At 40.4% G+C, this 26,899-nt stretch overlaps 3 protein-coding genes across 7 annotated transcripts; 2 read left to right on the top strand and 1 right to left on the bottom strand.

The window, feature by feature from the left end:
- Positions 1-304: 304 nt before the first annotated feature.
- Positions 305-8,291, bottom strand: LOC104450046 (ubiquitin carboxyl-terminal hydrolase 15). Of its 5 annotated transcripts, none has more exons than XM_010064446.3 (14): positions 7,809-8,291; positions 6,436-6,852; positions 5,430-5,724; positions 4,831-5,263; positions 4,601-4,740; positions 4,415-4,503; positions 4,050-4,135; positions 3,773-3,935; positions 3,466-3,589; positions 3,205-3,362; positions 3,036-3,120; positions 2,273-2,485; positions 1,404-1,465; positions 305-1,185 (listed from the first exon to the last, which is right to left on the bottom strand). In XM_010064446.3, exons 2-14 carry the CDS (start codon positions 6,720-6,722, stop codon positions 477-479), a joined length of 2,844 nt encoding a protein of 947 aa, XP_010062748.2. In that variant the 5' UTR covers positions 6,723-6,852; positions 7,809-8,291; the 3' UTR covers positions 305-476. The 5 variants fall into 5 exon arrangements, with proteins under 5 accessions (XP_010062748.2, XP_010062743.2, XP_010062745.2 ...); XM_010064441.3 differs by having other exon boundaries at positions 5,355-5,724; positions 7,809-8,287; XM_010064443.3 differs by having other exon boundaries at positions 4,601-4,734; positions 5,355-5,724; positions 7,809-8,286.
- Positions 8,292-15,653: 7,362 nt separating this feature from the next.
- LOC104450045 (cationic amino acid transporter 8, vacuolar) lies at positions 15,654-20,000 on the top strand. The gene is made up of 2 exons (XM_018875298.2): positions 15,654-18,579; positions 18,748-20,000. The coding sequence occupies exon 1, from the start codon at positions 16,183-16,185 to the stop codon at positions 17,935-17,937; it is 1,755 nt and encodes a 584-aa protein (XP_018730843.1). The 5' UTR covers positions 15,654-16,182; the 3' UTR covers positions 17,938-18,579; positions 18,748-20,000.
- A 2,784-nt stretch (positions 20,001-22,784) lies between these two features.
- LOC104450042 (cationic amino acid transporter 8, vacuolar) lies at positions 22,785-25,460 on the top strand. The gene has a single exon (XM_010064437.3). It carries the CDS (start codon positions 23,053-23,055, stop codon positions 24,814-24,816), a length of 1,764 nt encoding a protein of 587 aa, XP_010062739.2. The 5' UTR covers positions 22,785-23,052; the 3' UTR covers positions 24,817-25,460.
- The last annotated feature ends 1,439 nt before the right edge of the window (positions 25,461-26,899 follow it).

Raw genomic sequence — 26,899 nt, 5'->3', positions numbered from 1 at the left:
CCTTGATTTTATGAATGTAACCTTTAAGCTTATATCTCTGAAAGCAACTCGGAGAATTGACGTGTTAGTACTTTAAATTTGAATCCAATCGTGCAGTCATTACCCAACCACTGTGAACTTCCAGATAAATACTCATTTGGAGAAAACAAACATTGAAATTGGCTTTTGGCTGGCCAAGATGAATTGCTAGCCCCTATGCCTTCACTTTGGAAGGAACTGAAGAAGCACGAGTGGCAACGAGGTAACGAAAATGGCTCCATTGTGCTGCTGGCCTGATCAGATAAAAAGATAAAAAGAACCCATGGAGGACAGGTCAAAACATTCCCATTTCAAACAATAATGCAAAGAAACAAGAATATCGCGTCCTCCAAGTGCTTAAGTACGACACCTGACACCCCATTAGCTAAGCATTTGATCAAAAAAAAATGGGGCACTGCACCTATCTAGCTAAGCTATCTAACTATCTGGAAAAATTCCTAAGAACTAGATATACAATGACTGGAAGTCCGTGCAACAGCCCGCTTAGGGTAACGACTATTGTTTACATGCGCATTACAGTTCCTATCACTGGATGATCCGCTCGGTGGGTTCACTCTCTGTTTCGACCTCTCTCCTTTCTGCACTCTACCGGGTTCTTGGGTTGACAAGTAGGAATCCAGCACAATGCCCTTTTCCTCCGAGACGAACCTCGTCTGTGCTCCACTGTTCAAGAATAATCTACAGGAGACAGGATTTGATGGGGAGTACTCTGAACCATACAAGTTGCTGAAGATCGAGGAGATTGAATCCACGTTGCACATATCGGCATAGTCTCCAGTGCTGAACGAGTCTCTTGTACTCTCTGTAGTAAAAGAAGCTGCCTCGTCTGAACTCGTAAACAGAGACCAATCGCTTGATGTAGCATCAGAAAATTCCGTTCCAAACATGTCGTTATAATTCTCAATCAACGGTTGCACATTTTCACTGAACCGAGTAACGCCAACAGACGCACACTTTGCTGTGCCTGCGGCGATATATGGTGGTCTTGGATCCAGTGAAGTTTCATGGCCATCAAATTTGCTGCCTTGTTTGGTCTCTGCTTGTCTTGTAGGCTTTTGACTTCTTAATATGCAATTTCTTTCAGACGCGAAACCTTGTTCTCTGACAGCTTTTCCAGATAAACTTTTGTGCGGACGTGGACAGGTCCTGAAAGGAAGCGAACAATTTGAATTCCAGTAATTCTTAGAGATGATTCACTGGATAGTCTTAAATGTCCCTTCATAATCTTTCCAGAGCCAGGAACAAAGGTTCAGTGTTTCTCATGCTCAGATATTTGTATGAGACAAGCAAACTCCCGGTAGGTCAAATTAACAGAAAGATAGGCCAAGCCCATAAATGATCTCAACATTGAAAGGGTTAATTACCTCATGTAAAATAGGATATATGCTCCTTCTGACATTACATGGCTCATTGGTACAGGTTGAACCTGTTTTTGGCACAAAGATTACACCTCAAAAATAAATTAAAAAAGGAAAAAGAGACCTTACAAGTTATAACTGATATTTAGGTTTAGCTAAGATTGGATGAACACGTCAATCTCATTTTAATCTTTCTTCTTTTGAATAACTGTACGATAATGCACTACAAGTTAAATGGTACAAATAAGTAGCGATAAATGATTGGCAAACCAAATCACGCAAAAAAGAAAGTTATTTACATGCCCAGTAAGATACAAGATGCTTCAACCCAAATTAGAGTGCCCATGAGGTGGATGCAAGAGAGAGTTATGGCATTGCTTAAGTCAGGGATCTTTCTGTCGGCTTAGATCAGATATTAAGGCAACTCCCTTGCGGCTCCTCATGTGAGCCAGCATCAATAATGTCAAGACCAGCTTTTACCATTCACTATTGAAAACAAAGAAGATATATGAACATAACTAACTTTACATTCTTGGATGAACGTCAGTCACAACCTATTGTGGAAATTTGCCAATTTAAACATTTCCATGATCGCAATGGGCCATGTCCTAGTTGAAAGTCAGGAATCATTTGTGTTTATCTCACTAGCCCTGCCTTAGCTACACGGCTTTTTTAATGCAACAGACTCCTCTCTTTTCTTGAAAGTTGGTTTCCAGGGTGAAAGGGACCGCAGGTTTTGGCACTGAGTTTTTTATTTTTTATTTTTTTCCCTACATTGTGGGGCCGAGAGGAAAGAATTTACACAAGCAGTATCTTTATCAAATGAATCTAATCTCAAAAACCTCCAATAAAATACAGGTGTTCAGAGATGTTACCTCAGTGTCATCTATCCTGAACCAATTGCCTCGCAAATTTCTCACATAAGACACATAATGTCCGGAAAAAGATGCATTCTGTGTATCCAAATGGACAACCACAGCATAAAGCATGTAAAGTGGAGGCATGTCGCCTTTTCCTGTCATGTACGGGATCATATCCAGCATTTCAGGAAAAGTAATGCACTTAGTTATTTTCCCATATCTTCCCTCCTGGAGAAGAGAGGCATAATATAGAGGATCAGTTCACTTGCCTCTAAGAGAGAAGGCAATTAATGTTACTTAACCAATAGGAAGATCCAGGCAACTGGTTAGCAATAACTATATGATTAGCATATATCATGTGAAACCTATCTGAGTTCATTTCCACTGCTTGAAGCCAAATCAATCATATTTACATTGACTAGACACTCTACTTGGTACCGCTCTCACAGCCTGCACTGAAACTCTGGTTTACCCCTAGATGTCCTGTCAACTGCAAATTCCCATCTTACCTCCTCTACGTTCTCGACTGCCCATCTATAAAAAGCATCTAAAGAATTACAAGTCCAATACATTCTGTTTAGCAGAGAGACAGATATTCCTTGCTCACTCAAACATAGGGCATATCCCATTTTTATAGGAACTTCAAGTTAGCACTTGCAAACAGCTTGATACACTATCTAAGCAACATAACTGTCTAAGCTGTAATCTTGACCCAAGCATCTTAACATTGAGAGTTAAACAACTGTCAAAGCACCCAATTCACAATACAAAATGCTACCTGGAACCTCTTCAATACAATAGTCAGGATATTGGGTGCCTCATGTATACTCAACTGCTTTCTGGCTCGCACATATGCAGCACATCTTGTCACAAAATGTTTAGATAATGGTAAGTATGGGCAAACAAAATATATGTACATTACAAGTTGATAAAGAATGGCATCTAACCTTCCACATCTGTACATGTTTTCTCCATCCAGATCTTCTGGAGTTGTAAATTGTGTCAGTGCATCTTGCAATGATTCAACAGGACCATATATCTCCAACGTGAGATCCATTATGTTTTCATAGCGCTCTGACTCATGATGACATCTCAAACACTTGACCTGGAAAAGAGGAGATTCACTTTTCGTGATTTCAGGGAATAAGATGCAAAAGCAGAAAAATGAAGCTGCTGCGGCGTTTGCAAGGAAAAAGACAGGCAATCACCTTTGATCTGAGGCGCCCACCAAATGTATATTGAATGAATGTCGTCTCTTGCAATCTCGGTTCAACCTTCTTCTCCCCACCCGATCCCTCCAAGCAAATGGACTGCATTGATGCGACAAGAAGCCTAGAGAATGACAGAAAAGGATAGTGTTTTAATCTGGTGTAGGCCCCATTCAATATCCTCTCTTTCATTTATTTGAAAATTCAAGTTCTAAATATTCTTTCCAAAGATTCATCACCACAAGAAAACAAGCACAAAATCTTTACAAATGTTCATTTGCATACTCAAAAAGTTCCCTTTAAATACCTCAGAAATTCATGAGCATCTTCCTGACTTCCTTCACCAATATGGCGATTAAGACTCCGCATGTGCACTAGTATTCTGCCAGGAGACAGTGGTGCACCGCTTTCTCTCAGCATTGTCACATGTTGCTCAAGTTCACACAAAAGACACCAATCTTTTCCCAAACCTGGAAAGCATATAAAAGATGCCAAGATGGATAATGACAACCACAAGGAAATTATGCAAATTGGCAGAAGGCAATGATCAGTTAACTACAAAGAGTATGAATGGATGGAATTACAGGCTCTTGAATGTTGTTTGTGGAGCAAATAGATAGTGAGAGGCTTTGTACATGTCAAACACTGCAACACAGCATTGGCATAGCAACTGCAAAGCAAATATGAAACCAACATAAGAAATTCATGCTGATGCCAATAACCAAAAAGAAAAACCTTGATTAGCTTCAAGGCTAGAACCACTACAATAATTGCACGAACATCATCTCATAAGTACTTCTCTATTAGTATTTTCGTTTTTAATTCATTGCATCAGAACAATCTGTATAAGGAATCACACTTCACAAGAAATTGCAGGCTTTTGTAGTCTCAGACGCTAACCAGTTGATGATTTAAGCTGAACCAAATCAAAAGAAGATGATAGAATCACCTGTTGCCGCAATTGATAAGTCCCCTAGGTGATAAGTCGAAAACTTCATACTGAAAGAACCTTACAAATTCTTCATAGGGAAATAGCATCTGTAGTAGAAAAGAAAAAAGACTTAAAGAGACACTCTTTTCATCATCAAGGGAAAATGTTTAAATTGCAAGAAAAATGCATTCAATGGTCACTGACTTCAGATTTTTTTTGCCTCTCGCCATTATGTTCCGAAGCGTCACACCGGGTAAGTTTTGTTGACTTCCTTACCCCCATCGTCTTCGTGATTCCAGTATTAGCGAAAGTACTGGTCCCTTCTGCTGCAATTACCCCTAGCACTAGTGAAGTTACTTCAAGAAACTGGGATAAACAATAAAAAGCTTAAGATTGCAAATGGCATGGCAATCATCTAAACAAACTCAAATTACCTGTAACTTGTTCCCTTCTCTCACTTCCTAAGCATTGCTCAGTAGATGCTTCCGTCATTGAATTCGGTGGTTTAGGTACACCACTCTCAAAAGAAAGCGAAGCCCTTTCCGCTTTAACACTACCCCTTGTAGTAGCTTTAGACTGACAATCTGACTCCATGGTTTGAGCACTAGAAGTTTCAAAGACATCACTACCACCTGGAACAGTACATGGGGACCTCTCACTTGAACAGACCCCATGTTCTGATGAAGAAAAGAAGTTGCCATGATTCTCCCTTGTATTAGATAAGTTCTCTTGTTGGCTTGCCCACTTGCTATTCTCCTCAATTTTATGAGTCAAAACTGCATGTCCATTGGCATACCCATTCATGCAATTGAAGCTGTTCCTTCCAGTAGTTTCTCCTTCAGACCCTAATGATCCATTGGTATTTGCCTGCACATAATGAAGAATAACATATGGTAAAGAAATCCAGCCATCATGAGAATACCACAAATGGAAAAGGTGTTGTCGCCAAAGATGACACCTTATGTCTTACAAAAGCCTCCTTTCGGGGGCAAGAGTTAAAAGAGGATGAACAATCAGTCACGTTTCCACTAACTTCATCAAGGAAATCATATTTGAATCCGTCATCTTTTCTTGATATTCCCCTGCTTAATTTACGTGAAACTCGCTTCTCTTTACTCTTCCTCTCTGGTGCTGAGACTTGAGATGCATCAGTTGACGAACAAGAAACAGAAGCTGAGGAACCGGTGCTCACGGAATTGTAAATTACATCATCTCGATTATCTTCCATTAAGCCAGGCTGAGGAGATGGATAGTGCCAGGTGATGTGCAGTGGTTGACATTCTTGTCTATGTACTTGCCTCCAGTGAATTATCTGACACTTACCGGAACTGCATGGGAGAATTTTAAGGTAAAACTTAGTTCTGCAAATACTCCTACCATTAGTTATTGCAGATGCACTGTTTCTGGAATTAAACTTTCTGTTCATAATATAAGTTTCTCCTGTCCAACTGAATGACCACAGTTTTGCTCAAAAGAAAATATCTTAATTAAGAGATTTCCATGATTATGGACGGCAATGCTAAATGCTTTTCTATCTTCAAGAGCCTGCATCCATAAATTAGCAACATAGAAGAAAAGAATCCATTGGTACACCTAAAACTGGAGTAACTGAGTAAAATACACTGGAAAATCGTACAGAGATATGTCTAAAGTGATTATCATCCAAAGAAACAGAATTTAGTGGATCAAACTATACACTCAAAACTTCAATGCAATCAGGGTAGTATTGACAGCCATTTCATCAACTTTTTTGACAGCAGCAATTCATGTTCACATGTAATAATCGTGACAAGTCATGTAATTGGATAACACTATATTATTGCTAGTTATGCTATAAAACCTATGCATGTCAAATTCGTGCCAACCATTTCAGGTTTGCCTTATAATCGTGTTAATTCACGTCAAAAATTGTCAGCTCTTGAAGGCTTGAATGGTGGTCCTTTGGGGGATTGTGTGTTCCTGCTTTGCAAATTTTAATTATCTTTTTCCAATCATTACCACTTTTTCTGCTGAAAAGGATGAGCTGCAGAGACACTGACCAATATCTAACAGACTTGCATCTGGAGCAGCGAGTTGTCGCTCGACTAGAGCATCGTACACATTGATGCGTTCCGTTTTTTGAGGAAGCCACAAGAGGTACAACATCTGCCACGGCCATAGCTTCAGCTTTGAAAGCTTCCTCGGCAGCGAGCTGAGCAAGCAAACTTATCCTCTCTTTCTTCTTTGCAGAATCACTCCACTTCCCAAGTAAAATGTAAGCAACCAAAGGAAGCACGACCAAGACAAGAAACAAGATTGGAATATCAGCCTCCCTTGGTTCAAGCATGGTCCCAGTAGCACACTCATGTCCAGAATTAATGCGAACCAGCTCTCTGGGGCTAATCTTTGCAACTACTCCAAGGAAACATTCTTAACATGGAGGTTCGCTAAGGAAAACTCTTCTCTGCGCAGCAAACCTGTTGAGTTCCATGAATCGTGATTATCGGGACACATGAGGGCAGCATCGTCCAATAGTCAATAATAACATAGTGATAAAACGATACATGCATGACTGTTATCATTCAAAGCAAGCCAGCCGAACAAGAAGTTACGAAAGAAAAAAGGGAAAAAAAGACAGACGCTTTTAAATGCTAGTGCACAATTGCTCCTAAAGTGCAAAGGACGTACCACAAATGACTCTACAAGTATACACCAGAAAATTGATGCTGGCTGTCATCGAAAAACTCAAGGTTATTCCATGGTTTTCTTTTAAAATGCAACAAGCATTTCTTACCAGCCTTTGAAACAGTAAGTACAATGGAGTTTGCCTTGATTATTTTATTGCGGTAGGTAGGAAGGAGAATGCTATTAGATTGGTGCAATGAGTGCGGAGTGCTCTATCCTCAAATCTAGGGGGCCAAAGACACGGGCTAAGCTGAGAGTCCCTAGAGATAATAGAACAAAAAATCCAGCGAGACATTTCAACAACGCTGTCCAATCCACGACTTTGATAGAGGTTTCCACTTCCATTTTGGGGTGCACCTCGATAGCATCTCAGAGCCAACACATCCAAAGCTCCTAACTTGACCCAGTTTATGCACCCAACCAGTGCAGTGGCCTAAGAAAGCATCACGAATCCAGCACTAAACAAGACCAGAAAGTTTCAAGATTGCACATTTCCGCCGAAAACGAGAAGCTAAACGCCGCCAGCACAACCCCACAAAAACCCAGCATTCTCAAGCGGAGCCAGGTCTACCATTTCCTCGAGGGGGGCAAAAAAGACCCACAAAAAGAACAAGCTTTTACTCCACACCCAAGAGGCCAACATTGAGCGAACCAAGAAGACCCACGAATTTGGCAAACATCAGTAGCCCGAGATGCAGGTACGGAAGCACGCCAAATGGGTGAAGAGATTGAAATCAATGAGCCGTACCTCATGAGCTGAAGAGAAATCCAAGCACGACCCAATACTTGGGCTCTAACTCCTCGAGCCCCTTCAATCTTTGTTCCCAAAAAGAAGCAGCAGCGGCGGCAGCAGCAGTAGCGGAAGTAGAAGAAGAAGAAGAAGAAGAGGAAAAAAGATTCTTTGATTCCACGGATGGTTAAGGTAAAGACACGAACTTCCCCGCACGAAAAAAACACGCGACTCTCTTCACGCACGCAGACACAGAAAGAGAGAGAGAGAGAGAGAGAGCAGCCGGCACAAGTAACTTCCAGCTTCGCCTCGCGCACACTCTCCCTCCTCTCTCTCTCTCTCCTCCGCAGGCCGAAGCTTACTTTTCAAGATTTTGGGCTCTTTCGCGTCCGGTGACCCGGAACCGGCGAGGCCATGTGGAGGGTCCTGATTCGCTGTTAACTGTCAGGAGGGGCGGGCCCCGCTCGAGTGGCGACGTTCCCGACTCGTTCCGCACCGTCGGATCCTCGGAAAAAATCCCTTTTTTTCTCCCCCCCCCGTACTTTCGGTCGTCGGGGATGAAATCCTGGGCTCGATTGGGGGAGAGGAGAGGGGGGAGTCAAAAGGAAGTTAAAAAAACAATCAGCGGAAGTCAGTTGTTCAAAATGGGTGTGGGCCCCGTCGGATGTTCTTCCCAATAATTCATAGCCCAGGGCCACGTGTACGGGTGGGATCGCCAGCGGGGGTGAGGGGGATGGGATGTTGTCTTCGGCCTGTCCTGTTTGTCTCGAATTTTTAAAAGGGGGAAAAGGAAATTCCTGCAAAATTTCAGATTTTGTTCTGGCAGTGCTTCGCTCCACACATTTTTTTTTTTTTTAACATCGGATCCCCAAAAAAAAAAAAAAAAATAGGTGAATTGCATATTCCTCCCGAGCTTTTGGGGTTGTCGCGAGTTACCCCCGAAGTGTGGAAATTTTCTAAATTTGCCCCGTGAACATTAGAAGTCGGTTGCAATGTGCCATCGAGAGGTTTTTTCTTTTTTTGGTCGAAGCCCTCGAGAGTTGATTCCAGCTAAATCTTGCTTGGAGCTCCGATCACATTATACCACCTGACTAACTACGGAGGGTACAAAATTTTGAAATATAATTCGGAATTATATTATATGTGAGAGCATATAACTAAAGATCCAACGAAAATTAATCATAATCAATATTACGTGCGTATTAATATAAAATTTGGAAATATTTTTTTAGTGGTACTTTGCATTTTTTTTTCTCACATGTCAAGATGATATAAAATTAATTTGCCTTTCAAGACCAATCACATGATTAGCTCTATGCAAACGAAAAATGGCTAGAGTCGATATCATAGGAATTGCCACCAATTTCAAAAAGTTAGGGGGCAAATTGCAAGAATTTAAATATCATGGGACAACTTGGCCCGATCCCAAAAACATGGGGAATATATAATTCTCTCTAAAATAGAAAAGCACAATTATTTTTTTTCGAAATATATTGAACGCTTGAATTTGTTACGTTTTAATCTCACGACAAAAGATTATGGGGCCACGGTGTTTATGGGACTATAGCTTGGCATGTGTTTCACGCTTGAATTGACTTCTTTTTTTTTTTTTTTGCTTCAATAGAGTGGGGCAGCTCCTTAAATATTATTCCCTTCACCAAATTTATTACGAGTGATGAAATACTTTCTGGTGCACTCTCTGCTTGCCAAAAAGAATAGGAAAAAGACAATTTCCTATTGCAAAATGATTGCTTTTGTGTTTTATATTTTTCTATTTTTATTTTCCTTTTTTTTGGCTTAAGGAAAAATAGTTTCGCCTTTAATGCAATGTAAAGGGAAATATCCATTGTACAACGGGGGCTTTCTTTTCCTCTTTCACCTTTTTCTTTTCTGTTTTTATATCTTTATGCAATTATGTCTCCTATCATGCGATATTGAATGGATTCGAGTGGAAAAATGATAAATGAAGCATTATTATCGAATATGTTCCTTTTTTTTTATTAGTCCTACCCAACTCTTTTTAATTTCTCTCAAGCTTTTACTTTATATCTTTACAGAACTAAAATTCGAACCATACATTTGAGATTTTGTGGAATCGCCCCAAATTGTTCTAAAACGGCTTAAACTATTAGACAAACACATTGTTTAGCATTTAAATATTATAACATCCCATCTCACGCTAGGTCCGATCTTCTCTTTACAGAGCACAAAATTCGAACCCTACATGAGAGATTTTGTGGGACCGCATCCAACTATTATAAAATAGCTTAAGTGGCAAAACAAAATCGTTATGTAATATTTTATTATTCTAACACTTCATCTCACGCTTAGTCCGGTCTTCTTTTTACATAGCATGAAATTTGAATCCAACATATGAGATTTCGTGGAACCACCTCCTATTATTCTAAAATAGCTTAAAATTATTAGATGAATGCATTATTCTAACACTCTATCTCATACGTAGTGTGGTTTTCTTCTTACAAATCATGAAATTCAGACCCCACACATGAGATTTGTAGCCCCGCCTCCTGCTATTCTAAAACAACTTAAGTTGTTAAACGAATGTGTTATCTAATATTTAATCATTGTAACATTATCTCTCGTGCCTAATTCGATCTTTTTATGCCCAATATGAAGCATGAACGTGTTTAATTGGGAAAGCAAATGGGATATAGAAAAATTTGAACTCAAAAGCTCCAGCTTTGATACCATGCAAAAATTTGTGTGACCGCTATTAAAGCCGTTAGATGAAAATGTGATTTGATATTTAATTATTCTAACACCACGACGAAAATTAAACGTCCTCGCTACACCTAATTTTAGTTCTCTTGATAAGTTAATACGATTTAACTCTTCTTGACCTCAATATTTACAATTGGCAAAAAAAAGAAAAAGTAAAGAATAATAAAGCCTCATACCGGAATTTCTTAATCATAGAAACCTAATTTTTGAAAGAGATAAGGTATTCTTATATATGTAAAGAGAGATTAAAATAAAATAGACTGTGAATTTTTTATGTCGACGTTAGTGAGTTAGTATCTAATGCCATAACCTACATGGCACCAATACTGATGTGCGACACAACACGCCAACACGTCGTTTCTAAAAAAACAGAGAATTCAAACACGTTGGGACGCATTGGATATTAAATATATATTTTATATATACATAATAAATTATCATTTTTATGTTTATTTCAATTAAATTAATTTGATTCAAATTCATGAATAAATAAATAAGCCTATAAGGAATTTACGCTAAAAACACTAATCCATAATTTATTAATATAATTCATTGTTTCAATTTGACAAATTCAATTCTATTCATAATTCATAAAACTTGAAGAAAAGACAAACAATCCACATTCTAGACTTGCATATTAGATATGTTGGAAGAGGAGAAAAAATACTTAGGAAATAAATTGTATATCACAAGAAGTGAGAGTCAAAATAGAAGAGAAGACTAGATTTTTCTTATTTTTTCATTTATTATTTTTATTATTGTGTTTTATTTTTTCACATATATGCATTTTTTACCTCTCATTTATTATTATTTTTTAAAATGGACCTCAATATCAAAATTACATGTCAAAAACTCATGTGTCGAAATTCTAATTCAAGTGTCGGAAAGTGTCGAGAAAGTTAATGAGATGTCACATGTTGACTAAATATAAAAAGTGTCAAAGAAAGAGTGTTGAGCACGTGTTGAATCGTCCGACACGACACGTAGGCTTTTGGAATGTGTCGGTGTTTCATAAGCTATAATAGAGAACTGTATCAAAAAAATAAAAACCCATTATGAAGTGACTTAAGTTGATGTGTTTCTTATCGGTGAGTAACTCTGGCTTTCTTCCTTTTAATAAATATTTAATCTATTAAAAGAGATGAACATAATTCTGTATGTTTTTACAAAAAAAAGAAAACATAATTCTGTATGAGTTTGGATTTCGATCATCCCTAATTTTCTTAATTCGCCCCATAGATTTTGGAAATTGATTGCAATGTGTCTCCTAAAGTTGATTCCAGCTAAATTTCGTTTGGAGCTCTAATCACATAACTTATTGTAAAGGGTAAAATTGTTATGTAACTCTACATAATTAATGAAAGAATAATTTATAAATATATTACATATAAGAGTGTTAGATTGAAGCTCTAGCGGCATTTACCCTGAGTCAGCACCTTACACTTATTGATTTACAATTCCAAAATTTATATTTTAATAGTTTTAATATGTATTTTGTCCTCACGTATGGAGATGACACGTGATTAATTTGCCTTTCGTAGCTAGTCACATAGGCGGATATACAATAAAAACTTATCTAAAGTCAATATTCGGAAGGACATTCCTACAAATTTTAAAAATAAATAATCATGACTATTGATATGATTTTTTATGGGACAGTCAAGGTGAAATTTTTTAAGCGATTGAAATTTGTTTCATTTCAATTTCACGACGCAAGATTGCAAGGCCACGGTGCATATGGGATAATAGCCCGAAACGTGTTCCACACTTAAATTGATTGATTTGTTTTTACTTTTTACAACAAAACGGGCCACCCCGTAAATTATTCCCTTCGCCTTGCCACGAGCAGTGAAATAACTTTTATTGTACTCCCTATTTGCCAAAAAGAAAAGGAAAAGATAAATTCTTATTGTACAATGATTGCTCTTATGTGTTTTTATATGAGTTTTCCCTTTCATGCAATGTAAAAGGAAATTCCTAGTGTACAACGGTTGCTTTCTCTTCCCGATTTTTTTCTTTTTTCTTTTTTGTATTTATGCAGTAGTTCTTATCGCACGATTGGGTATGAGTGGAAAAAATGGACAAATGAAGCATTATTGTCAAATTTGTTCGTTGGATGAGTTAATATTATATCATTTTTATTGATCCCAATAAACACAGCGGGTGAAAAAGAAATGGATATAGAATAATTAAGTGTTGAGCCACAATTTCTCAATTGTCAAAACCTAACTCTTCCAGGAGAGAATATATTTTTACCTATACTAAATATTCATATATATATATATATATGAATACAAATGTATACACATGTAGAGAGAGAGAGGGAGAGGCTAGGAGCTGGACGAGCTGTGAATTTCTTGATGTTGAAGTGAGTGACGTGTTAATGAGTCAGTAAGAGATAGTATTTGACCCTATGACAAAGACCTACATAAAAAAAAAAAAAAAAAAAAAAAAACAGAGTAGTACCAAGAAGTGACATAAGGTGAGATGACTATGACATTCTTCTTTTAAATAAATATTAATTAAATCTTTGGACGGGACAAACAAAATTCTTTATGAGTGCGGATCTCAATCATCCTGGTCATCCTAATTTGCCCCCACGAATTTTAGAAATTAATAGCAATGTGTCCCGTAGAGTTGATTTCGACCAAATGTCGCTTGGATCTCCGACCACTTAACTGACAGTGGAGTCGCTATATAAGTATATACATACAAATTGTAAAAGGATATTCCATAAATATATTAAACGAGAAAGTACGTGACTAAAGTTTCAATCAATATATAATCGAGTCAACATCACATGAGTTATGAAATATGTATTTGTAGCAGTCTTTATATTTTTCATCATGTATAGAGATGATATGAGATCAAATTGCCTTTCAAAACTAGTAACAAGGTTGGATTTTGAGAAGTAATTTGTCTAGAGTCAATGTTAGGGAGGAAATGGCAACAAGCAAATTACTAAAATTGAAACATCACGGGGTAACTTGCCATGATGTCGGAAGTTGGGGGAAAATCATAATTCTCTAAAAAAATCACAATTATCAAGCTAAAATTTGTTAAACCGTTGAGATTTATTACATTTTGATCTCGCGATAAAAGATTGTGAGGCCGTGGTGCCTATAGGATTATAGCTTAGCATGTGTTCCACTCTTGAACCGATTGCTTTGTTTTTACAACCAGGCAACCCATGAAATATTCCTTTTCCCTTGTTTTTACATTGTACTCTTTGCTTGCCAAAAAGAAAAGGAAACAAAGATAAATTCCTATTGTACAAAGATTGCTGTTCTCCTTTAATGTAATGATAAAAGGAAATCCCTCCTGTACAACGGGCGCTTTTTTGGCAACGCTAGCCTTCACCTTTTATATTATTGGATCCACTCAAATTTCATCAAAGGGGGATAAAATTGCCCTCAATCATTCAATTGCAATTTAAAGTGGTGGCCCAGACTTATTTTCTTTCCTTCTTTTTTTAAGTTTTTTATTTTTGACTTTTATATAAGATATTGTTATCATAATTAAGATTTCACACGTTTCATTTTTTTTGTTGATTGTGGGTATCCCATGTTATTAAAGGCATCATATTTTCAATTAATTGCTAGATTTTACTTATGTAGAAATTAGTATTATCAAAAAGAAAAGTTTCTAATAAACCTAATTCTTTTTAACGTCATCTAAAAAAAATGTAGATTAATTGACAAGTAGAATTTATAATTTTTTTTTACATAGACACTTTTTAACGCAATTACTTGTTTATAAAATTTAACATTTGTTGTGCATATCATCATTAAATTCTTTCTTATCAATTCTCTTTTATACTCATGTACAGATAATGGGATGATTGATGAAACAAGAAAAGGAAAAGAAATCTTTGTAAAGAATTTCCAAAATAAAATCATAGTTACATTCTCCAAGTAAGAAAATTTAAAAGATGAGATGTAATTAAATCATAACATTTAAGAAACGTCTATTTAAAAATGGCAGTGAAGTCTCATCATTTTAGTTTGACAAAATTACACTTGCAAAGTGTTCCCGAAAAATATCAAGATAAGAAATGGTTTGATGGTGATATGCACAACATATATAAAAATTTATGAAAATGATATTGTTTTGAAAAATTGTCTATGTTAATCTCTAAATTTGAGTGGACAATTAATCCATAATTTTGTTCGATGACATAAAAATATATTAGGTTTCTTAGAAATTTTTCTTTTTGACATGACTTATTTTTATGGAAGTAAAATCTAAAATTAAAAAGAAATAATGCTTTGATATAACGAGATGATCACATTAAATAAACATAAAACATATGAAATTATTAATTATGATGACTAGATTAAAAATTAAATAAAAAATAATAAAAAAGAAGGAATGTGAATAAAAATGAATGATCGAGGGTAACTTTGATTTTTAGTGAAAAATGAGGTGAATTTAATCATATACGAGATGAAAATAGCATAGCCCTTTTTTTTTTCGAGTCTATATGCAATAATTCCATCTATTATGCAATGCCAATCGAGTGCGAAAAAAAAATGATAAAGGAAGCATTATCGCCACATTTTAATTTCTTAATTGAAAAGAGAAGATGCTATACCATGCTATACATGGATATAGGTGAATTTTCCCCTATTAGGAATTAAACAAATAATGAATTAATAATGCCCTATTATTTAAAAGATGCGAACAAAATCTGGAGAGAGTTTGGATGCCACTAATTCCCAAAAGATTTGACTATCCGAGGCATTCTATGCCGAGTAAAAATCACGTTTTAATTATTTAAAGTACGTAAAAATAATTCAAAAAAATTAGTACACACAAGTTTTTGATTTGGGACACATCCGGAAAAAAAAGATTAAGAACTGGTCAAACTTAGATATAGAGGGAAAACCTATTTATGTTGGACGGGATAAAAAAGAAAGAAAGAAGGCAATTGATTCAATGTCGTTCCTGTATTTCTGGGACAGTTGTCACAGTGTCCACGTCAAATTCCGAATGCAGCATAGGCGTAGTCAATCACCATCATCGTCTACCAAGCTGGAGTACGTTAATAAGGGCAGAGGGAATTTCCTGTGGAGCGGTCGGAATGCAATAGGCAATCGAGGCTACATACAGGCAAAGCAAAGAGTTGACGGATGATGATGGATGATGCTATTGCTAGCTTGCTGCCCCTTCGGACGGATGGACATCTAGGAAAAATCTGGGAATCATTTGCCCGTCGTTGGGCTTTCCATGCGTGCAGTCTCCGCTGTCTTACAAAACAAAAGTCAATCTCGTTGACTTTCCTTTCGGATCCGAATCTCCATCTCATGTCGCGTTGGCGGCGTGGGTTGGCTATGAAATCTGGTCGAACGCTGTCCTAGAGAAAGGCACTGTCAAGATTCACTCCTTTCTTCGACCAAATTCCTGGGAAAGGGCCGAAGCCAGCACGAAGTACTGGAACCTGCTGGAATTCCGCATCGAAAACACACGGTCGCCACACCCCTGATTTTGTGGGATGCCCCGGAATCTATACTCCCAAGAATGAAGAATCAATGAAGGATTTAAATGCATTCCAGTTCGATTCGCATCATCCTGGCCACAAAGCAAATGCACGTCGTCCCCGGTTCCTGAATCCTCTCCAATCCCCCCCAACCATCCGGGGATCGCCGCCATGGATGCGCAGAACCTAGAACGGAGGAGCTACTGGAGATGGAGCAAGCGGGACTTTTACCCCGAGGAATCCTTCGTCAACTTCGCCTCCTACGGGAAGGCCCTCTCTCAGACATGGCCGCGCCTCAGGGACCGCATCCTCACCCGGTCGACTCAGTCCAAAGAGCTCGTCGAGCTCAAGAAGGAGAGCGAGAATGAGATGAAACGCTGCCTCAACTGGTGGGACCTCATTTGGCTCTGCTTCGGCTCCGTTGTCGGGTCTGGCATCTTCGTCCTCACCGGCCAGGAGGCCCACGACCACGCCGGCCCCGCCATCGTGCTCTCCTATGCCATCTCCGGTCTCTCTGCATTGCTCTCCGCCTTCTGCTACACGGAGTTTGCGGTCGAAATCCCCGTCGCAGGTGGGTCTTTCTCGTACTTGCGTATTGAACTAGGCGATTTCATTGCTTTCATTGCGGCCGGTAATATACTCTTGGAGGCCATTGTGGGCGCGGCCGGCTTGGGTCGTTCTTGGACCTCGTATTTCACAAGCATGATCAAGAACGACCCCGATTTCTTTAGATTCCACGTGAAAGGTTTGCCCGAGGGGTTTAATCTTCTGGACCCGATGGCTGTTGCGGTGCTTGTGGTGGCTAATAGCATTGCGATGGCTGGGACAAAGCAGGCTTCTTGCTTGAATTGGATCGGTTCTGTGATTAGTGCGGGGGTCATAGTGCTTATTCTGGCGATTGGGTTCTCTCATGGGCATGTGTCGAATTTAAGCCCCTTTCTCCCCTATGGAGCGAGTGGTGTTTTCACAGCCGCAGCGGTCGTATACTGGTCTTACACAGGGTTTGATATGGTCGCGACCATGGCCGAAGAGACCAAGAAGCCGTCCAGGGACATCCCAATCGGTTTGGCTGGTTCGATGATTGTGATCACCGTGGTTTACTGTTTGATGGCTCTGGCACTGACCACGATGCAGAAGTACACCGAAATTGACCGCAATGCGGCTTACTCTGTCGCTTTCTCAAGGATCGGCATGAAGTGGGCTAAGTATGTCGTCAGCATTTGTGCCCTAAAGGGAATGACCACGAGTTTGCTGGTCGGGGCTCTTGGACAAGCTCGGTATATGACTCAGATCGCCAGATCTCATATGATCCCCCCCTGGTTTTCTCTTGTCCATCCGAAAACAGGCACTCCCATCAATGCCACTCTGTTGATCACCGTGCTTAGTGCTGTTGCGGCATTCTTCTCTAGCTTGGATGTCCTGTCTAGCGTGCTCTCCCTCAGTACGCTGTTCATTTTTATGCTGATGTCTATTGCATTGCTGGTGAGACGGTATTATGTCAAGGGCGAGACTCCAAAGAGCGACCTTGGCAAGTTCTTGGTCTGTCTGTTCGTTATAGTTGCTTCTTGCATTGGAGGGACAGCAGTTTGGGCCTCAAACTCTGGAGGATGGATTGGCTACGTGGTTGCTGTTGTTTTTTGGTTTTTGGGCACTATAGGAATGCAACTGCTGCCGCAGTGGCGTGCTCCACAGTTCTGGGGGATTCCCCTGGTTCCATATTTGCCGTCCTTGTCGATTGCGATGAACATATTTTTGATTGGCTCGCTGGGCGCTGAAGCATTCTGGAGGTTCTTCATATGCACCGTGGTGATGATAGTCTACTATCTCTTGGTCGGGCTTCACGCAACTTACGACGTGGCTCACCATATAGCACAGGAATCAAAAATCGAAGATGGAAAGGAGAATGTGGATCATGGCTTGTCATAGGGATGTCTTTGGCATCGCCTCGGACACTGGACAGTAGCATTCCCCTTCCATTTTCGAAATTGTTGCTTTGGGTTGGATACTTTTGCAGGATCTGCAGATCGTGACTTTGCTTGACATCAAATCTTCCTTTCGATTGACTCACTTGTTTCAGCCATAGCACATCATCTTACTTTGCTTCTGCTGGGTCTATACATACCGACTGTATAAATTACTGTTCAGAATTATGTAAAATAAATTATGTTTGCGGGTGAGCATCTAAACCGACTTTGAATTGGCCCAACCCTCCCATTTTGCCTTTTCTGATAATTTCAAAGAAGGAAGGCCTCTCTCTCTTCCCTTCCGTTGCTGCAAAGGCTTCTCTCTATTTGTTGGATGAACCACGCAGCCGCCTCCGCCATCACCTTCCGGAACCCGATGGATAGCTCCAACGAGCTCGAGTCGAACCTTCCGCGCTCACTTCATTCCTCTCTCTCACTAGGGTCTTGGGAAATGAGAAGTGAATGGCGAAGAAGAAGAAGAAGCTTCTCCATTTTTCTCTGCTTTTTCTTGGCAACTTTCCTTCTTGTTTTCGCCCATCATCCAAAAGAAACCAACTCGTATCCCTGTATCAACACGGCCATTGGAAAAGCTCCTCAGCCGGTGGTGAGCTTAAAATGCTCTTGTTCTGTTATTACCACATTCTCTGTTTAAGTTCGTTTCTTTCGCAACTACACAAGTACTCTCTTTTCTTTTTCCTTTTCTTCGCCCGACTTTGATTTGGAGCTTAAAAACCCTTTATTTTCTAACGTCTTTGTCCCTTTATTTAAACAGCCACATTGTGCGCTTAGCAAAGACGCTTTTCTTTCTTCCTTTCTTCTGGATGGGTATGCTTTACTTGTCGCAGGATGCTTACAATCCCCTGCCGCTCACTATGTGCATTTTCTCTGCCTCGTATACCAAGACTACCACAGGTGAGCTTTATATGCAGTTGGGTTTGACCCGATAAGTGTTTGCATTTGTCGAGTTGTTACAGATTGCATTCGATGCTCGCCAGACTACATTTTTGTTATGGCTCGAGAATCTGCCTGAATTATTGTTCAATTAGATTGTTACTGTGAATTGCATTACTTGGCCATCTTGATAGTTAAATGGTTGTTCCATGTCCCCAATGATCGATATCGCATGCTTTTGTTTTCTTCTGGATAACGAGGGAAGACTTGTTGAATGACTTGTGCATTCTTCTCTCTTTATTTAATGTACTAGGAATAAGATTGTATAGACAAGTGGCGTTTTATAGAGCACGATGTTCGCATTTCAAAATGCTTGAGCTCAAGACAATTTTCGAAGTAGGGCAGTGTGCTTCAATTCTTGAAACATTGATGCAGTCTTCCTCTCTCAATCATTATCGTGGGTAGAGAAATTATATGGCAGATGAGAAAGGGAGTTGGCCCTTCATTTCCCAATGACTTGTGCATTCTGATCATGTGGCATCTGTGCATCTAGGATCGCATCTCTTTGATTCGTTGCAGGAATTCCGATTGCTCATGTGGCATCTGCTGCACGAGTTGGGCCCTTAGATGCTTAATCGTTGAGTCAGTACATGGATTTTTTTGTAAATGGTGAAGAAAGACACATGGGAAGCGGAGGAGAGATATCGCAAGCGGCTGCGGCCAAACCAGAGAATCCGTATCAAACACCCAAGTACGTAAGCTTTCTCTGGAGCTCTGGAGGCGAAGAGACATGTTACATTCTTGACTATACCTCAGGCAATGACTAGATCAATGGAAGCCGATGATGCATCATAAGAAAATCAATCCCCAACTTCGGCTGCGAAAATTCAGGCCATGGCTCATGTTTTTTAATTTTTTGATGGGATCTTTTGGCCGCAAGATTTTGAGCAGCAGGTTGGATGCACCTTTCGGGTCATGGTTAAGATATACAAATTAAGTGATTGGAGTGGAAATGGCAGACTCAATAGAATCAGGCCATTTCTTCTTCGCGTAATGTCAGCCAGTAACAAGAAATCTTTTTACGTGCTCAGATTCTTTCTTTTTAGTTTTCCCTCTGGTTCCATTCTGCTTCTACTCATGCTCACATAAGTAATGTTTAGATAGAACAGAATGGTAACATATTTCATCTGATATTCAGTGAAGAAAAGCTTTGTAGATTATCAAAAGTACGCAGTTTCAACGTATTTCATGTGCATTGCAGCCAAGGTGATCCATCATCTCCCTAATTTGTAAATCAGAAATGCAGAATAACAAATACTGAGCTCCTTGGATATATCATGGTAAATGCACATGAGAAGCAGCAGGTATCTTGACATGGATTATCAAAATTGTCATGTTGAGCTACATGGCTAGTTACGATAATCATTTAAACTGCTGTATTGCTCTGTGAACCAATTTTATGACAACTAGCATTGTTCTATGCATCGCGTCTGGAAGAGAGACTGCTTCGCTTGCAAGCTGCCAGATAACATGATAGACACCTCCAGAAGAACATAAGCAAAGTGGTAGACTAACATATACACTTGTTCGGGTGCAGGAGTGTCATTACACAAAATAAAACACCTTCAAATTATGGAGAAACACCGATATTCTCTTTCGACAAAATGCGTGTATGACTTGATATATAACCAGTCAGTGCAACGGAATGGAAATCCAAAACACATGAACTGCAATTCTAATATTAATGCTGGAGTGTCATTTCATATATAAAAAGCCATCTTAGGCATCATCTTTTCCTAATGTGATTCCTTACAACAACTCATGTAAAGAGTGCGTAGCTTCTAGACAAAAAAGAAAATCCATGCAAGTTTTGTTGAATTCCAAAGATCATACACCTAGAAAACGAATGATTGATTCAGAACACCGTGACTAAATAAGCAAATATGTGGAAAAACTGATTGTTGCTGTAGGAGAAGATGTAGCATCACCGGAACCAGATATTCCTGCTGCCAACAGCCTTGTAGTTGATTCCAAAGACATTTGCCTGAATTTAGCCACAAACCTATTGACACAATGAATTCTATTTTTGCTGTGACCTCCCATACTAACAAATTCCTGGGGAACCAATCTCAAGTATCTATCCTGCAGGAAGTAATGGCAAAACAAACAAAGGAATTCTAAGTGGGACAGGGCATGGGTCACGCCAGCCATTTTAAGCCTTGAAAGAACTGCTGAAGAGATTTCTAACGTGACAAATGCTAAAATATCCCGTCAGGACATATTGATACGAAATACCAGCAAATTCCAAAGTTGCGAAACTGAGTATTCTAATGGCATTTAAAAGACATCAAACACTTGATCCACCTTAGAGCTCAAACTGAGCGAAGTTTGCTTAATAGTAAGACCGGTAACCCTTTCTCCTCCACCAACTAGGTAGGTTACAAGGATCTTTTTGAGTTGATTGCGATATGTGATAAATATCATCTATCTCATCTACATTCCCAAATTCACCTGTGTCATTAACTCCTTATTTGATGCATCCCGTCCCATCCTGCAGTTTCAACCAATCACAAAGAATTAAAACTATTCGGCACGCCATCTATGTCCATCTCCTCTGCAATAATCTAATGTCGCATAGAAGTCAGAAACAGGGGAACAAAAGATAAATGGGAAGTCTCACGATGTTTAGCTGCTTCATCACAAGCACATGATGAGGGGAAAAGGAGAAATGAACTCCGCTCAGGGGAGTCAAGTGGTTTACCTGAAGTTTGATTTGTACGCTCTTCTTTTTCCCACGAAGTAACATATAAGGTGTCATTTCTTAACCATTGCCTCTGCTGAACTCCTTTAAACAACCAAGTTGTCTTACATAGGAATGCAAAGAGAAAGAGTAAATTCATGTAAATCAGAACAAACATCCACGGAGCTCACAAGGAAGACAGAGCATGCGAAAGGAGCGAACTTCAACAAAGAATGTGATAATAAAAGAACAAGAGAACATTTAGAAAGCCGCCAGCAGAGGAGCTTTTTCAATGGCGGAGTTAAAACAGGGACACGAGCTGGTTTCTTTAGGACGATGGGCGAAAACAAGAAAGAGCAGAGGAAAATGGAGAAGCTTCTCCTTGGTGGCTCTTCATTTCTCATTTCCCAAAACCGCAGTGAGTGAGAGAGGAGAAGAATTACGGGTTTGGTCCAGTCGCCATCCTTCCAATTTGGAAAGGGGAGGTGAGATTTAAATTTTCACATTCTTAGGCAGTTAAGGTGGGGGGAGGCTATAATTTCTGGAGTGAATTTCGACTCCCACCTTAAAAGGCAACGGTGGGGGCATGGTTCATCCGACAAATAGAGAGAAGCCTCCGTGGTAAACGGGAGGGAGGGAAGAGAGAGAGGCCTCTCTTCTTTGAAATTTTTGAGAAGAGGTCAAAAAAGGAGGGCGAAGTTTTCCCGGGAGAAAGGGAGAGAGAGAGAGAAAACATTAGGTGCATCTGACTTTCCACCTAATATTTTCTACTGAAACGAGGTTGGTTTCCATCGAACACAACAGTCGAGACGGATGAATAAATCATAAATAAAACATATTTTCGACTCCCAAGCCACCTCCTCAACCGGGCAAAAGAATAGGGTGATGAACTATCCGATCCTCCTGAGGTGGAGAAGGCGAAAGGAGAAAAAGATCTTCATAGAGAGAGTAATGAAATTGGTGCATTTTTCGGAGCACAAAAATTGCTTGAGTGGTTTTGATCCAATCAAAAGATAGGATGATTTTATAGAAAGATGGAATAAGTACGTGGACTTTGAAAATATTTGATGTACTTCTCAAGAGTATAAAAATTTGCCTTTTGATCCGATGAAGATCAAGATATGGGATGAGTATATCGAAAGACAGGACAAGACCGTCAATTTTGGAAAATCTCGATGCACTTGTCGAGGGTACAATAATTGCTTGAGCAGTCTCGACACGATCAAGAGCATTTTTTTGACAAAGAGCTGCCTTTAGGTACCATTTGCCGTCCAGATTCACTCCAATGAATCACCTACCTCCCCACACGCTTGCCGATCCAAACTTCCCCCGAAGAAGAACGAAAAATAAATTGCATTCCAATTCGGAGTCGTACCCATCGCGGCCAAAGGCAACATGCACGTCCTCCCCTGTTCCTGAATCCTGTCCGAACCTCCCCGGCCTGCCATGGATGCCCAGAAGCAAGAGAATAGGAGCAGCAGCAGCTACTGGAGATGGAGCAAGCAGGACTTCTTCCCCGAGGAGTCCTTCGCCAACTTCGCCTCCTACAGGAAGGCCCTGTCTCAGACCTTCCCTCGCCTCAGGGACCGCATCCTCGACCGGTCGACTCAGTCCAGAGAGCTCGTCGAGCTCAGGAAGGAGAGCGTGAATGACATGAAGCGCTGCCTCAGCTGGTGGGACCTCATCTGGCTCTGCTTCGGCTCCGTCGTCGGGTCGGGCATCTTCGTCATCACCGGCCAGGAGGCCCACGACCGCGCCGGCCCCGCCATCGTGCTCTCCTACGCCCTCTCCGGCCTATCTGCATTGCTCTCCGCCTTCTGCTACACGGAGTTCGCGGTCGAAATCCCCGTCGCAGGTGGGTCTTTCTCGTACTTGCGTATCGAGCTGGGCGATTTCATTGCTTTCCTTGCGGCTGGCAATATTCTCTTGGAGGCCATTGTGGGCGCGGCCGGCTTGGGTCGTTCTTGGACCTCGTATTTCGCGAGCATGATCAAGGACGACCCTGATTTCCTTAGATTCCATGTCAAGGGTTTGGCCGAGGGGTTTAATCTCCTGGACCCGATGGCTGTTGCGGTGCTTGTGGTGGCTAATAGCATTGCGATGGCTGGGACAAAGCAGGCTTCTTGCTTGAATTGGATCGGTTCTGTGATTAGTGCGGGGGTCATAGTGCTTATTCTGACGATTGGGTTCTCTCATGGGCATGTGTCGAATTTAAACCCCTTTGTCCCCTATAGAGCGAGTGGTGTTTTCACAGCCGCAGCGGTTGTGTACTGGTCTTACACAGGGTTTGATATGGTCGCAACCATGGCCGAAGAGACCAAGAAGCCATCCAGGGACATACCGATCGGTTTGGCCGGTTCGATGACTGTGATCACCGTGATTTACTGTCTGATGGCTCTAGCACTGACCATGATGCAGAAGTACACCGAAATTGACTGCAATGCTGCTTACTCTGTTGCTTTCTCGAGGATTGGGATGAAGTGGGCCAAGTATGTCGTCAGCATTTGTGCCCTCAAGGGAATGGCCGCGAGTTTGCTGGTCGGGGCTCTTGGACAAGCTCGGTATATGACTCAGATTGCCCGATCTCATATGATCCCACCCTGGTTCGCTCTTGTTCACCCGAAAACCGGCACTCCTATTTATGCCACTCTGTTGATCACTCTGCTTAGTTCTGTTGTGGCATTCTTCTCTAGCTTGGATGTCTTGTCTAGCGTGTTCTCCTTCAGTACACTGTCAATTTTTATGCTCGTGGGTATTGCATTGCTGGTAAGACGGTATTATGTTAAAGGCGAGACTCCAAAGAGTGACCTTGGCAAGTTCTTGGTTTGTCTGTTTGTTATAGTCGCTTCTTGCGTTGGAGGGACAGCAGTTTGGCACTCAAACACTGGAGGATGGATTGGTTACGTGGTTGCTGTTATTTTTTGGTTTTTGGGCACTTTGGGTATGCAATTGCTACCACAGCGACGTGCTCCACAGCTCTGGGGGGTTCCCCTGGTTCCATATTTGCCGTCATTGTCAATTGGGATGAATATTTTTTTGATTGGTTCGCTGGGGTCTGAAGCATTCTGGAGGTTCCTCATATGCACTGCGGTGATGATACTCTACTATCTCTTGGTTGGGCTTCATGCAACCTATGATGTGGCTCACCGTATAGGACAGGAATCAAAAGTTGAAGATGGAAAGGAGAACGTGGATCATGGTTTGTCATAGGGGATGGTTTTGGTATAGCCTTGGACACTGGACAATAGTATTCCCCTACCAGTTTCAAAATTGCTGTTGGGTTGGATACTGTTGCAGGATCTGCAGATCGTGGGACTTTGCTTGATATCAAACTTTCCTTTCACTTAACGCACATGTCATCTGAAAGAATCTATAATCTTCAGCCACAACACACCATCTTACTTTGCTCCTGCTGGGTATACACATTCTGAATGTGGAAATTATTGTTCATAATTCATTGAAATAGATTATATTTGCCTTTTCTGCTCCTCAACATTCTGTTATTTGAAGGATTATCTGGAAGAGGTCTCTCCATCACCATTGGTTAAAACATGTCATCTGAAAGAATTTATTAACTTCAGCCACAACACATCATCTTACTATGCTACTGCTGGATATTTAGATGCTGAATGTAGAAATTATTGTTCATCATTCTGTGAAATAGATTATATTTGCCTTTTCTTCTCTTTAACATTCTGTTATTTTAAAGGATTATCTGGAAGAGGTCTGTCTGTCACCATTGGTTGCAGAATTCCATCATTGGCCAATGCCTGTTGTGGCTTTTGAAAACTCTGGTCAGCTGGGTGCTCCCTGCTGAGGAGTTTTAAGACAAAAGTTAAATGATTTTGATTTAATCTGCTTTTCTTTTTGGTCTCAAAAACTGGGGCTGTACCGTGGGGGATGCTGAAGAAAGTTCTGAGGACTTTTGTTAAGCCGTGTTTAATAGAGGAATGCTATTAGAATGACCAACATGTCATAGTGCCTTTTTGGGTCATTTTTTATCTTTTGCCTCGGTAACATCGTTTGGTCTGGGTTCCAGCCTACACCTCTCTTGCCTGTACTGTTGAGCCGCACGTCCAGTGGCATCAATTTACTGGGTATCTGAATGTTCTGGTCCACAAACTTTTATTTTCATGTTTGCTGTGATCATGAGGCCACCAAACATGATCCTTATAGCATCACGAGGAGTGTAGTCTTGACATTGTTCTAAATCTGGATGACCGCATCACCAGGGGAAGCAATGTTAGAAATGCCTTATTTCGGTTGGCATGGAAGCTGCTCTTCATTTTTAGCGTCATCTGCAAAGCAGAATGTGTTCATTTCAGATTTTCAGAAGATTTTTCTATATATATATATATATATATATATATATATGTATGTCTTATGATAATAGTCTGCAACTGCTTCCTCGCACAAATCTGAAATCATGGTTTCTTTGATATCCAACGAAATTAACACGAGAAGTTACATATGGGCATGGAAGAGTCGGAACTCTATCATATGAAAGCAGTCATGCAGTGGCAAGAGTCATCACTATTCTTACTTTGTTAGATCCATTTCTTGACGCATGAACAGAGTTCAACTGAAGCATATCTATTGAAGCTTCCTTTGGTCATAGGCTCCTAATGGTCGAGATTCACGAGTGAAGAAAAACTATCGATAAACTGGATGAAAGTATCGGTACAAAGCTACTCAGATGATGGTGGGAACATATAAATATCGTCTCAACAGAGAGGGTAAAATGCTTGTTGCTTGTTTCCAATATTATGTACATGTTTACAGGGCCTTTTCTTTTCTAACTGTAGAACTAGCCCCCTTATCACAAGGGAATTGAAGCATGTGGAAACGTTGGTCACCGCATCGAGGAGACAACGTGGGATGTCCATGGGCCTTTTTCTTGCAAACAATCTCCTGGCACTCTTCTAGTGTTTCTGCCAGCCGCCAAGTACATGTCACGCAAGCGCCAGTAACTCTCACTTGCATGGCAATATAATCTGAGGGGTACATCTCTAGGCAATTCAGCTAAATGTTATCTTGAATAGAACGAGTGGATACAGGAACGTGTGCACGATCACGCAGACACATCGTGCATGCATATAATTTTCACAGTTTGGCATTGGTGAAATTTCCCCTGAACCAAGGCCGAGGCCATTCGTGCACTAGCGCAAGGCCCTTTGTCCCCATAAAAAAAAATGAGATAATGGGCTCCTTGAACCACGTCTGTGCTTGCTTACAACTACTGTTGGATGTTGAACATGAACTGGTCAAGCACCACACAGAGGAAGTCCAAGAA

The sequence above is a fragment of the Eucalyptus grandis genome, chromosome 6 (genome assembly GCF_016545825.1).
Source record: "Eucalyptus grandis isolate ANBG69807.140 chromosome 6, ASM1654582v1, whole genome shotgun sequence".
Taxonomy (NCBI): domain Eukaryota; kingdom Viridiplantae; phylum Streptophyta; class Magnoliopsida; order Myrtales; family Myrtaceae; genus Eucalyptus; species Eucalyptus grandis.
This window is presented reverse-complemented; position numbering and strand designations above follow the sequence as displayed.

Excerpts from the sequence above, each read along its gene's own strand:
- LOC104450046 (XM_010064441.3), bottom strand. The coding sequence starts at position 6,722 with ATGCTTGAACCAAGGGAGGCTGATATTCCAATCTTGTTTCTTGTCTTG. Across the intron at positions 5,264-5,354 it reads AGGCTTTTGTAAGACATAAG|GCAAATACCAATGGATCATT; the intron begins GTGTCATCTTTG and ends CATTATGTGCAG. Across the intron at positions 4,136-4,414 it reads CTTATCAATTGCGGCAACAG|TTGCTATGCCAATGCTGTGT; the intron begins GTGATTCTATCA and ends TTTGCTTTGCAG.
- LOC104450045 (XM_018875298.2), top strand. The coding sequence starts at position 16,183 with ATGGATGCGCAGAACCTAGAACGGAGGAGCTACTGGAGATGGAGCAAG.
- LOC104450042 (XM_010064437.3), top strand. The coding sequence starts at position 23,053 with ATGGATGCCCAGAAGCAAGAGAATAGGAGCAGCAGCAGCTACTGGAGA.